Genomic DNA, 13,161 nt, shown 5'->3' with positions numbered 1-13,161 from the left:
TCACATCTGCTCCAGACTGATCGCATAAATCCAGATGACATAGATTTAGAAAATGAGCCCTGGTATAAATTCTTTTCAGAACTGGAGTTTGGACGCCCGGTAAGTGAGGCTAGACTATTAATATAAGAAAATTAGGGGAATGTTGTTTGATTTATGAAAAATACCATTACCAGAAGAGATAGGTGTCATTTACAAAACGAAAGTCAAATATGTTCTGTTTAGACAAATTGGGTATGGCTGAGCCCTCATCCGTTTCTGTACCAAATGGTTAACCCTGCTCAGACCCTTCCTATGTGCTTTGTCTCTACCATGCCTCATGCATTAGGAAGATCACATCTAAGCAAATTCATAACACTGAGATAGTTTCTGTCCTAGAATATTCAGGCAATTGTTAGAGGTTTATTGAAGATTTATATTTGTTTAGAGTCCATTTTGTTCTAGTTCAATCAGAAGAAATATAGTGACATTTATGAAAATAATTGCTATTATTATAGCTCCCATTTGCTGAAGAACTACCTAGCACTGGCGAGTGCTGGGTTCTGAGCTCATCATCTCAGCTCATCATCTCAGTTCTCTGGAGGCTCTTCCAATAAGAAGAAACCAGAGACCAGAGAGGTCAAGTACTTTGCACAGGCTAGCAAGTGGTAGAGTCAGAAGTTAAAACCCCAGGCTTATTGAACACACCAAAAATCTCTGGCCAATTTCCTTCCGTACTATACTGTCAGTATAGAAATACCTCTATAAAATATCTCATTTACTCTTAGGGATATAAGAAAAGAGAAAAATAAAGAAATCCTGTGGACCTTGATTTCTAGTTTCATGTTAGTGAAACATCTTGGCCCCAGACCCCCACCAAAGGTGGGCCTAACGAGAATTGCTTAGTGTACTTGGGATAAAGAGTCAACTCCAGCCCTAAATGACAATTTCCTTTATTAAAAGTTCCATTGGGGATCTCCATCTACCAATAGCTATACGTTTTGATAGGTGTCATTTATGAATTTTTTTTAAAGTCTTACTGATGTTCCTGAATTTTAAATTTTTAAAGAACAGAACAGTTCCACTTACAGAACTTTATTGAAGATCAGAGAGTATGATCTTTCTTTTACCATATCAGATACTGATTTATATACTCATAAACTGACCATATATATATTGGTTACTCAGTGGTTATAGTTGTCCCTGTCATCCATTAAAATGCAAAGGACAGAGGGGCGCCTGAGTGGCTCAGTGGGTTAAAATGCAAAGGACACTTGGTTAGGTTTCTTATCTTATTGAACTGGATCAAAAGTGACTGTAAATGAATATAAACCAAAGAATTTTTCCTAGACCTTTTATACCTAATAGGAAAAGCATTTTCTCTCATTTTTCCCCTTATTTCTACAAGTATTCATATAAATGCATTTTATTTTAGAGAAAAAAATCCTCTAGCTTTATTTTATATGTACTGATATTACTGAATACATGGTTTGTAGGGACTAGATGAATTTCTGTTCTGAGCCTAAACTATCAGCATTTTTCTATAATCATTCTCGGCCCCACATGGAAACTCACCAGCATGCTCTCTACCTGTGCCTTTAATGTTTCTTTAATATAACTTGGCTTCCTTTGTGGCTAGAGACCATGAGTGCTCATGTTGATGTGACCAAATGAGTTTATAAATATACTAATCCCATCACTAGTGATTTTGCCCAGTGCTTGAGAATATTTACAAACACTGCACTCTTCCTCCTAGGCCACCCCCGTTTGGCTTCATTCATGCGTTCTTTATGTGTGTCTGATGCTGTCAGCACTCAGTTTCTAACTGTTGTCACCTTTTCCACATGTCCATTCCTTGCTGCCATTGACTCTCCTCCATTCCATCTCTACACCTTCTGCTTATGTGGTGCATCTACACCCAGCCCCCTAAAAAGGCTCTGGACTATGTTCGAGATCATTCTTCTGGTGTTTCCAATGAGGTAAAAACAAATTATTCTCTTTTTCAGATGTCTCTCTTAGGAGCTGATACTGTGATTCTGAACCATCCGTGTTGTAACAACTCACCACAGTGTCTAAGCTGTTTTGGAAAAATCTATCTTTGCATCATTGGGTCGTATCCAGCATCATTGCTTAGACATTAATCATTCCAAAGTTGTGGTTGGCTCTTTCTGAAACGTAGGTGAAGAATCATTCCAGCCGTCAATTTCCGTTGAACTATTCAACACAGTCCTGGTGTCCAGGAGTGTGACAGTTAAAAAAAATCAAAAGTGCACGCTTAGTGCTTGTATCAAGCATCTGTTTTGATTAGACGGTCAAAGACAACACAGAGCCATTTTGCCATCACGCTTGGAGGTGCAGAATGACAGTTAGGTTCTTAATTACATGTTTATGGCCCACATATTCTTAAAATTTATGTAAGTCTTTTCATTTTCCTAAATACGATTTGTGGATTTTAGCACCAGCTAGGATCAAGAATAGACTTGACAAACAACTGGGACGTATGTCCCGATTTCCCAGTTCCACATCCTTGACAGGTATTACTAATCCTTCTCAATGCTACCATCCAGGCAGCTACTGTAATGAGTTATAACTGGCAGATGAGATGAAACGCGTTTGCTGTCTCTGTTTTAGAATCCTCACGGCAATCCGCTAGGTAAAAAAATGTATGCCAGGCAGTGCCACATTTTATTTGGTTGCGTCAAAGAGAGTCTGAAAAAGGAAGAAAAAAATCCAGAGTCAAAGCTTTTTATCCTGATTTCTGCAAAGAAAAAAATGAAATGATTTTGGAAGGCAGATTTAAGACTTACTGGTTGACCTAAGCAAAAGTGACAATTTTGCTAAACATCAGCCTCCCTGTGGTAACTATTAGAAGCAGCTAGAATTGGAGCAGAGTATATAAACTGGTTTTACACAGTGGTTTCTCTGTGGTCCTAAGTATATTCAAAATCTATATTAATGATAAATAACATCGTCATCGTCTTAATAAATCGTCTTAATAAATATTATCGTCTTAATAAATAACTTATCGTCATCAAAAAGTCTTAACTGGGTTAAATACGTGCAACTAGAAAATAAAAGTAGGAAGACACCAATGCCTCAGAGAGTACTCTGGACACGCAGTGGTTGTGGGCACAATCTCAGCAGGAAATCTCCACCCCCTGAAGCTTCAATCTGCGATTCTGAACTAGGCATCAGAGCGCATGCTCAGACAGAGAAGTAATCAAAATATTTATATATTCAATAAAAAGCAAAATAGGATACTCAAGAACATTCTAGACTGCAGTCATTCCTAAAGGCTTATAACCCTAAAGACCATCAAATATAACAAGCAATTCTGTTTTGTATGTTATGTTACCTTCACAACTGAGGAAAGGCATTTCCACCTACGAAGGGAATGAGAATTTACTTTGGAATTCAGTCTGGTCAGGTATTTTTCTGATATGTTGGTCAGATAGTTCTAGAATGTTTTTAAGGTGGATCATTGAGAATGGGCAGAAAATTTTGAGATTACCAAGTCCAACTCAGTCATTTTTAAGTCAAGAAAAGTAGAGCCCAATGATTTTTTAAAATTATGTCCAAGATCACAAGGTCAGATGACAGCAAGTTAAAAATAAAACACAGATCTCATAGCCTTCACTTCCATGCCATTCCCTTTCTACCACAATTCTTAACACATCCAAGAGATGTATGTAGAATTCAAGACTTTAAGAAACAAGTTATTTACTTGATACTATTCCGTGTTAACTATTTTTGTGAAAAAAGTTCCCATAATTAACATTACACGATAACTCTTGGGCTAAAGATAGCAGAAACTTAACTCTGCATTCTACATGTGATGGTACTGGCAAAAAAAAGTCACATAAAAAAGCACTTTGCTGGTGGTTAAACTAATTTGCCGTTATGTCTTTGGAACTGAGAAGGACTATTGTATGATTCTGTAGCATATTAATTTCCCATTATGGTGTTTCAGTGTGTACAAAAATATTCTGATAAGGTACTGGAGTCTATCTTCAATATCCTTATGTAAAACATTTCTGGTAAAATCTGTAATTGATTACACATTACCTTAACTACCATTTATCAAGTGCCTAGCGTATGCCATGAATAACATACTTTCAAACCCATAAAACTGAGAAACTGGCATTAAAGGAGAACAATTAAGGACTTTTAAGCAAAGTTTAATCATATGATCACTTAGCAGAGTGAGTCAGTGTCCATACTGTATTAAAATGAACTTCATTTAGGTATGTTAAAATATGGTAATATATAAACTCAGTAGATCACAATAGGTAAAAGAGGTTACCTCTTTTCTGGAGACGATTTCCATTTCAGAATGAGTATCATTCACATAATTATCATCAAGTTTCTCTCTTAGTCGTCTATCTAGACCTTTTACTATTTCCTTGCAATTTAATATTGAACTTTTTCCTTTGACCTTACATAAAAATCACAAAATTGGTTTCAGTTTATTTTGGATTGTGGAAACCAGCACAAGGAGACACCATTGTAGTTTCTTTGCCTACATCTAAATCACCATTGATTTGTCAATAAGAGCTGTCACTGCCTAGTCTGTGTTTTATCCCACATTACAATTTTGTTTAGGCTCATTCCAAGCTGGCCATTCAAAGTCACTGATCACTCTGGGGTGATTACGGACGTTCTGCAATCGACACTTCTTGACAACCAGCTACGGTTTGTCATTGGGTTGTCCACGAAGGTCGTGATCCACACAAGCCGCAAGGCTCTGAGGCCCTTTGCTGTTGCTCTTCCACAAACATATAGAATTAATATTTCTACACCAGAATATAATTTGTTTACTTGTTTGCTTTCCTTCTTATTTAGTATTCATTTTTTTCACCTTTCCAGGGTCCAATCCAGAGTTCAGCAAGCTAAGTCATCATGTACATTCATCAGATTAGTGGACTGAATTTTTTTCTTCTAATTTTATATTCGCTGAGAACCTAGGAATCTAAATGTTTTCTAAGAATTACAAATATTAGAATATGCTTTTTCTGTCTAGAAGGAAGGGAGGATGTTCTCTAGCAGAAAGGTGCTTTTGTTTGCTTCTGGGCAAGGTTCCATTCTCACTCAGTAAGATGGAATTAAATAAAAATATTAATTAACAATCAATTTTAGAGTTACGCATAAGAGGGCTTGTCAGACTGATTTACATAAAGAATCTACATAAAGAATGTTAATATTCTAATTGGTTAATTGGTGCTAATTTATAAGTAGAAAATAAAGTTATGGAAATAGTTTTTAAAGTGTGGCTTAATTTCCACCAAGTGGGTTTGTAATACTCTGGTAAAATATTTCTATGTGATGGGAACTTTAGATGAAATCTGTCAAATCCTGCTCTTTTGGGCTGACATTTTTAAACTTCCATAGGGAAGCACATTTTCAAGCTAGAACTTCAGTTCTTCATCAGACCAAAGTTTGGGATAAATAATTGACTATCAAATATGCCCCAAAGCAAGACAATATATATATATATACATATATATATATACATATATATATATGTATATATATATATATACACAATATCATAATATTATTTATATATAATAATATTATATATATAATATCACACATATATACTTGTATATACATTTCCCTGTACATTCTAGACATCACCCCACAACTACTTTCGCTCATCTTGCATTGTCATTTCAAATACTCAAGAACTCAATACAGATCTCTCTTGCCTTAGATATTTCAATGTTTATTCTGGTAGATGGTCGTGGGGAGTGAAAAAGTCCTATCTAATATTTTTGCCTAATATCTATTTCACTGTACTCTTCAGTGCAGTACAATTGAGTATGAAAATGGTGTGTACAATAAGCATTTGGAATTATGTATCAATTTGTATTTTCTATTTTTCTTTATTCCTACAATTGAGAGTTGATGTTCTCATGAAAATTTTAAAAATCTACCTCTTTTTTTAAAAAAGGTTACATTTTGGTTTATTAATCATTTATTTTAAATCGACCCTGAACTTAACTATTTTGAAAGATGCCAGTCTGCCCCTGATTTAAATACCAGGCAGTTTAGTTTAATTTCAAACCAAATTCTGTGGTATTATTAAGATGCCATGCCTGTGTTGACAGAGGAAAGATGTCTCAAGTTCTGCTTAAATGTTATATTCTAAAGAGAATACCAGGCAACATAACGGAAAAATTATAAAGAAGGTTTATGTTGTATAAGGGCTGAATGATGATTACAAATATTTTTTTAAACGTCAAACCATTCCTTGATGCAGAAAATTTCTATTTACAGTCTATTTCCTATATGAAGGAGTGCTTAACGACTTTTCTTTTCTCTACCAGGCAATGTTTGGGCTGTGGATAATTTGAGTTAGGCAGAAAAATACAGTGTGGTATATCAAAAGAGAAAGTGGATAGAAAGAAAGTAGAAATCAGGTTACATGTTTTCTCTTTGAAAGACATTTTTATGATCAAGATAAATGGGATTTTTCATCTCAGCTTTTATAATACTCTTTTTTAGGATACCTAGTTTAATGTCCAAGGACAAATGAAATTTTGCCCTGGTAAAATTTTCATGGAACTATTTTTCTATCTTAACAGGCCTCCCTGTATCAGTCCTCTATAGACAGAAGCCTGGAAAGACCTACTAGGTAAGAATGTCATTGCAGCGTGCAACCAGAATATTATATACCAGTGATCTCTCTTTTAATAGTAATGCTACTCAGCAAAATAATAACGAGGGTTATGTCATCACTCATTATTATATGGAGCACCATACTTTATGAAGTTGTTTCATTTTGTTTTTACGTCATTTCATATGTTTATAAAAATTAAATGAAATAATTCTGGATTCCTTTACTGAGAAATTCTTCCCTTCCCTGTCTCCTCTAAGCTCAGTTTTCTTTTCTTTGAATGGGAATTATAAAATCTAATTTTCAATATTATTAGGTGACGCTTATGATAGTATATTTGAAAAATGTATAAATTACTAGAGAATTTCTAAATTATGTTCTATATATTACATGCTCACCACATAAATCAGAAACATTGTTACTACAATAAATGGGGTCTTATTATATACTAGACATTCTAAGTACATAAACATATTCGATCCTTAAGATACCACAGTGAGCTAAGTGCTATCCTCCCCACTTTATCTCTGAATAAACTAAAATTAGGCCTTATGACTTACCAAGTTCACACCATGGGCAAGGAGCAGAGACAAACTAGAATTGAACCAGAATAATCTGGAACCACTAGTCCTAACTGTTCTAGAAGTCTGCCAAGATAAGTTCTGATGGTTGGCTTTAAATATCACACTTACTTCCTAGCACTGCAGAAATTCATTCACAGTTCAATAGCAATGGTGATTAATACAAACTCTCAGCCACATTGTACATCAACAACAAGCCGTAGGGAAACCGTGAGGTAAGAGAAATTTGTCTCACCAGATGTCTTCCTTTTCAGAGTCTTTTCCTCCCCTGTGGCATGTTGTGGGAACTCCTTCTTTAGAGAGAAAAGATACGTGGCACAAACCACAACACTGTATTGTCGGTCACAACATCTTGCACTAAAAGGAGTTTTTTTAATTTCAAAACATTATTATAGTCCAAGAGACAAGGCAGAGGATCATAGGGGAAGACAGGAAAAAACAAAACAAGAGGAAACCACAGAGGCAGACAAACCATAAGAGACTCTTAATCTCAGGAAACAAACTGAGGGTTGCCAGAGGGGAAGGGTCGGGGGGGATGGGGTGACTGGATGATGGACTTTGTTTCATAGTGTATAAGACTGATGAATCACAGACCTGTACTCCTGAAACAAATCATACCTTATGTATTAATAATAAAAATATGCAAAAAAATTAAACATACTTAAGGTCAGTACTTTCAAGGAAATAAAAATAAAATAAAAATAAAACATGATTATAAACACATAGCCACACACACCCCAAAAAAACCAGCACATGGATATTTATAACAGCTTTATTCATAACTGCCAAAACTTGACGTGACCAGAATACTGTCCGGTAGGTTAGTTGAGATAGAAATTTGTGCATCCATATGAAGGAACAGTTTTCAGCAATAAAGAGAAAGGAGCTAGCACGCCGCCAAAAGACACAGAGAAATCTTAAAATCAGGAACTTCGGTGGGAAACAGCCTTAACATAAACTACGGACTTTAATTACATTTAGTAACAATGAGTCAAGATGGTTCATCAGCTGTCACAAACACATCACAGGAGCAGACAATGTCACGATGGGAGAATATGTGTGCACGAGGAAAGGGAGCTTAGGAGAACTCTCTGTACTTTCCAATCGATTTTTCTGTAAACTTAACACTTCTCTAAAAAAAAAAAAAAAAGACAGCCTATGAATTTTTTTATAGAGAGGATTATAAAGAAATAGTGTTTAGTAGCAAGGAATGCATTCTTAAAACTGCTGTTTGGGGGGAAGTGAGGGAAGAGACGTTCTGTCGCTAACGCTTCCCATCAGTCCTTCTGAGTCACAGGGGAACCTCCTCCAACACCAGCCTAAACCAAGCCAATTCCTTCTTTTAGTTCTGCGAGCATGGCCAGTGACTTTAGGAAAAGGAGGAAGAGCGAGCCTGTGGTGGGGCAGCCCAGGGGCTTGGATCCAAGTGCGAGCAGGACCAGCCCGGGGCGAGCGGACCTCCCGGGACCAGGCGGCCCCGTGACAAAGTCTTTCATCAGTTCTTCTCCTCCTTCCCCCTCAAGAGCAAAAGGTGAGCGACCATAGATTGACATGTAAGCAATTTACTAGCTTAACTTTAATCGAGGGTACCGTGTGAGGGCTGGTCCAAGATAACCATTCAGAAAGAGTTAACATTTAAATACAGCATCTTGAATACAATTTGGTTTCAAAACAGTAATTTATCTTTTTTACACAGACTAGGTCAAGTTGGCGGGCCATTTGATGGCTCCATCTAGCCTAAAGACGCTTTCTTCTTCCAAATAATCCACTTGTGGGTTTTTCTTGAACAAATTCGAAGGATCTAACTTACTGTCGGGCTATTAAAAGATTACATTTATAAATATTTGCATACTGTCAAAAATGTTCTAGTATTACTACAGCCAGCAAAGTTAATCACATTTCTAGACTAGGAATTAGAAGTAGCAACCAAGAACGTTGTTGCCTAAAACACTTTGATTTGGGTGTGTTTTTTTTTTATTTAGTTCTAGATAAAAATGTGTCTGACCAATTAAAATTGTTTCTTTAGTAATCTGTTCTATATTTTGGTGAACATTTATATAGACAGTAGAATATCTGTGTTCCACATGGAACATTGTGTTTGATTCAGAACATTCCACCAGTAAGACCTAACTGGTTTCAAGCCATACTTAGAAAAGTTGAGATAACACCAAGTCATTTTTCCATATGGCCTGTCTCCTCTCTGTAAATTAGATGAGCTGTGTTGAGAGAGGGCAAGTCTCTCCTCCAGGTCTCTGAAAGACCGTTCAGTGCATTATTGCTGGGCTAACCAGAACATTCCCAAGATGGAGACTGAGGCTTGAACTGACGTCTACAAGTATCTGAGGCCATACCACATTTGGGGTCCCACAATCTCCCCCAGTCTCCTAGGCTTGAAACAAAATACCAAAGGAATTTGAAGTGTGTGACGAACTTGAGCTCTAACAGAGGTTTCCATAATACAGCACAGACTCAGCTACCCTTACCAAACGTAAGCGCTTAAAGTGTGCCATGTGGTGATTAAAGCTAAGCAGTAGCTGGTCTATGGGCAGAAGACAGGCAGGTCTGGACAACTGGACTCTGGGTGGGTGGGAGGCACTAGCCATCTTCCCAGTAAAACTGTGCATATTATCTGGAACGTTCAGAAGGAGTGAGCCCCTCTCATGACACCTTTCATCAAATTCACTGAGATGCTTGGATCAGATTCTACTCATTTTTGCAAATGAATGCCTTAAGAAAATAAATAATTCATGAAATACCACTGATTCATTACACTTGGATAGCACCCAAAAGTTAAAAGGATTCTGATTAATTTAGGTAATTGTTTTTATCCCAGGGAGTATTAAGTCAACTTCTTTTCCCAGATATTACATATCTACTCAATGTGCTAATCTGCTTTTGAAAAATGTGGGTAAGATTGTAAGGCAGGAATCAATACAGATATTTTCCTTCATGAGGTTCCCTTCTGAGAAGGAAATTTCCCATTAGATGTACTTTGGTCATTTGTTTATTAGTGAACTCGGCACAGCAAAAGAGTCTTTCCAAACATCTTCTAAATTGAGGTCAGTTTTAGCTCTCTATTACCAAATTGCAAATTATTTAAAAAAAATCTCCCTGTAAAAAAGCAAGATGTGTTTACCTCTGAAGGAAGTTTTATATTATATCCCCTTACCTTGCCTCATAAGAGGTTAAAAGTGGAGCAATTAAAGAGGTAAATTCATTTATTTAAAGATGTTCCACTTGTGTTTTTTCCCTTGGAAACATATTAGCAGCAACAGTGCACAACATCTTGGTTTTGCAAATTTTGAAAATTTATATCACCCTTTTTGCATCTAATGCCCATGAAAAATTATTTGGTACAGTTATGGGACTGGCACTTCAAAGCAAATTTATAAATTACTCTTATTCTCTGTCGTTATGAATCAACTGAGACTCAAATCCTGACCCTATTAAGTTGATTAAATCGGTAGCACTTTTGGCCTTAATTGTTCAAACTTGAAATGACGACCCGGGCATGCTATAGATTAGCTTTCAAGGTTCGCCGTGTTTGCCGGAAGATGTGTGAACACCATAAAAATAGGTAGATTTGCTACATTACCTTTTATACAGTGTTTTGTTGACTCTCATATCTGCAAAGCTACCTTCATTGAGAAAGTATTACCTTGCTTTAGAATCTGGCTTTTTTCTCTAGAGTTGAAGCTACATGTTTAACAGTCGGTGTCTAGATCAAACCATGCTAACTTCTTTCTCTTTGCTGTGCTTGCTGTCTGTTGCTAAGTGACACGCTCTCCTCTTTGTGAACCTTTTAACTTCTCCAAATGTCTCTCTTCCACCACGCTGCCCTGGATTAAAAGGTGGGGATGATACATGTCCGTCCCTTTACAGTTACTCAGGGCTCAACGGCAACCCCTCCAATGAGTTAGATTACTGTAATGCTTACAGACAGCATTTGGACGTCCCTCGTGACTCACAGAGGGCCATTACTTTCAAGAACGGCTGGCAGATGGCCCGACAGAATGCAGAGGTCTGGAGCAGCACTGAGGAAACGGTGTCCCCCAAAATCAAATCCCGCAGCTGTGACGATCTCCTAAACGATGACTGCGATAGCTTCCCCGACCCCAAGACCAAGTCAGAGAGTATGGGTTCTCTGTTATGTGAAGAGGACTCCAAGGACAGCTGCTCTATAGCGTGGGCCTCCCCCTACATCCAGGAGGGTCGGAGTAACGGCAGGTCAAGGTTCCGGCACAGGTCAGCCCACAACGCCCCGGGGTTCCTCAAAATGTACAGGAAAATGCATCGCATTAACCGCAAGGATTTGATGGCGTCCGAGGTGATCTGCTCCGTCAAGTCGAGGATAATGCAGTACGAGAAGGAGCAGCAGCACAAGGGCTTGCTGCACGGATGGAGCCAGTCCTCCACGGAGGAGGTGCCCAGGGACATGGTCCCCACCCGCATTTCTGAATTCGAAAAGCTGATTCAAAAGTCCAAGTCCATGCCCAATTTAGGAGACGAAATGTTATCTCCCATCAGCCTAGAAGCTCAACAAAATGGTTTATGTCCCAAGAGGCGATTTTCCATTGAGTCTTTGCTGGAGGAAGAAGGTCAGAGCAGACACGCTTCGCATATGCAGCGGAGCTACGAGCCCCAAGCCCTGGTACCGATTCATATCGAGGTCACCAGTGACGAGCAGCCCAGAGCGCACGTGGAGTTCTCCGATAGCGACCAGGACGGCGTCGTGTCTGACCACAGTGATTACATCCACGTTGAAGGATCGTCCTTCTGCAGTGAGAGCGACTTCGATCACTTTTCTTTCACGTCCTCTGAAAGCTTCTACGGGTCCAGCCACCATCACCACCATCACCACCATCACCATCACCGACACCTGATCAGCTCCTGCAAAGGCAGATGCCCGGCCTCCTACACCCGGTTCACCACGATGCTGAAACACGAAAGAGCCAAACACGAGAACACCGAAGAGCCCAGAAGACAAGAAATGGACCCTGGGCTCTCGAAGCTTGCATTTCTGGTCAGTCCCGTGCCTTTCCGGAGGAAAAAAAATTCGACGCCCAAAAAACAGACTGAAAAGGCAAAATGTAAAGCTTCTGTATTTGAGGCCCTGGACTCTGCCCTTAAAGACATTTGTGACCAGATTAAAGCCGAAAAGAGGAGGGGAAGTCTGCCAGACAACAGCATCCTGCACCGTCTCATCAGTGAGCTTCTGCCGGATATCCCCGAAAGGAACTCGTCACTTAGAGCTCTGAGAAGGAGCCCCATGCACCAGCCTTTCCACCCACTGCCTCAAGACGGTGCTATGCATCGTCCGTTGTACCAGAACGATTGTGGGAGAATGCCTCACAGTGCCTCTTTCCAAGACGTGGACACCACCACCGCCAACTACCGTCACCAAGACCATGACAGTGCACGGAGTCTCCAAGGTGGATGAGCTTTTCTTTCTTTTTCCTTGTGGTTCAGACACCCGCCATCCAGTTCTCTCACCTTCCATTCCTACATCTCATCATTCCTAAGCCGGGAGACCACCTGGCATTGTTATGTGTTTTTTGAAGCAAATGCTTGTTGTGCAAACGGGTCTTACTAGATCGCGTCATTTGTCCATGTGCTATCCGGGCTCCATGTGTGGCTTAAAGTGATCACTAATTCACAAAAATTTACTCATTCAAAATCAAAAGGGAAAACCATCTCGTAGCTTAATGTTAGGGCTGCAACCACTTACATCAAAACACCAAATTAAACTTATTTTACCAATTTAAGAGGGTTCCAAGACAGAGACCATGATTGAGTATCAGTATCCTTAAGAGACTGACAACTCTTTTTTTGTGGTAAAGTGAATCAAAACCAGTAACTTAACAAATAGCTTTTTCCTTGATTTTTACGTTAACTTTATAAAGTTATATTCAATAAATAATTTGCTTACATGCAATGTAAAGGTACTACATCAAAACACTGAGGAAGCAAAATTGAAGTATGTCA

At 38.5% G+C, this 13,161-nt stretch overlaps 1 protein-coding gene across 5 annotated transcripts in view; it reads left to right on the top strand.

Annotated features, from left to right (window-relative positions):
- LOC111144430 (sorbin and SH3 domain containing 2) overlaps positions 1–13,161 on the top strand; it is a 90,311-nt gene that overhangs the window by 43,113 nt on the left and 34,037 nt on the right. For 2 of the 5 annotated variants that reach the window (XM_022498730.1, XM_022498728.1), the window contains 3 exons: positions 6,564–6,613; positions 8,523–8,707; positions 11,028–12,608. In XM_022498730.1, coding sequence (XP_022354438.1) covers positions 6,564–6,613; positions 8,523–8,707; positions 11,028–12,608 — 1,816 coding nt within the window. Of the gene's footprint in view, positions 1–1,898; positions 1,956–6,563; positions 6,614–8,522; positions 8,708–11,027; positions 12,609–13,161 lie in introns of all 5 variants that reach the window. The other 3 variants (XM_022498732.1, XM_022498731.1, XM_022498733.1) reach the window with 2 other exon arrangements.

This window comes from Enhydra lutris, unplaced genomic scaffold (genome assembly GCF_002288905.1).
Source record: "Enhydra lutris kenyoni isolate GAN:26980312 unplaced genomic scaffold, ASM228890v2 scaffoldscaffold11, whole genome shotgun sequence".
Lineage (NCBI taxonomy): Eukaryota > Metazoa > Chordata > Mammalia > Carnivora > Mustelidae > Enhydra > Enhydra lutris.
The sequence above is the reverse complement of the archived record's forward strand: the minus strand, read 5'-3'. Positions and strand labels throughout refer to the sequence as shown.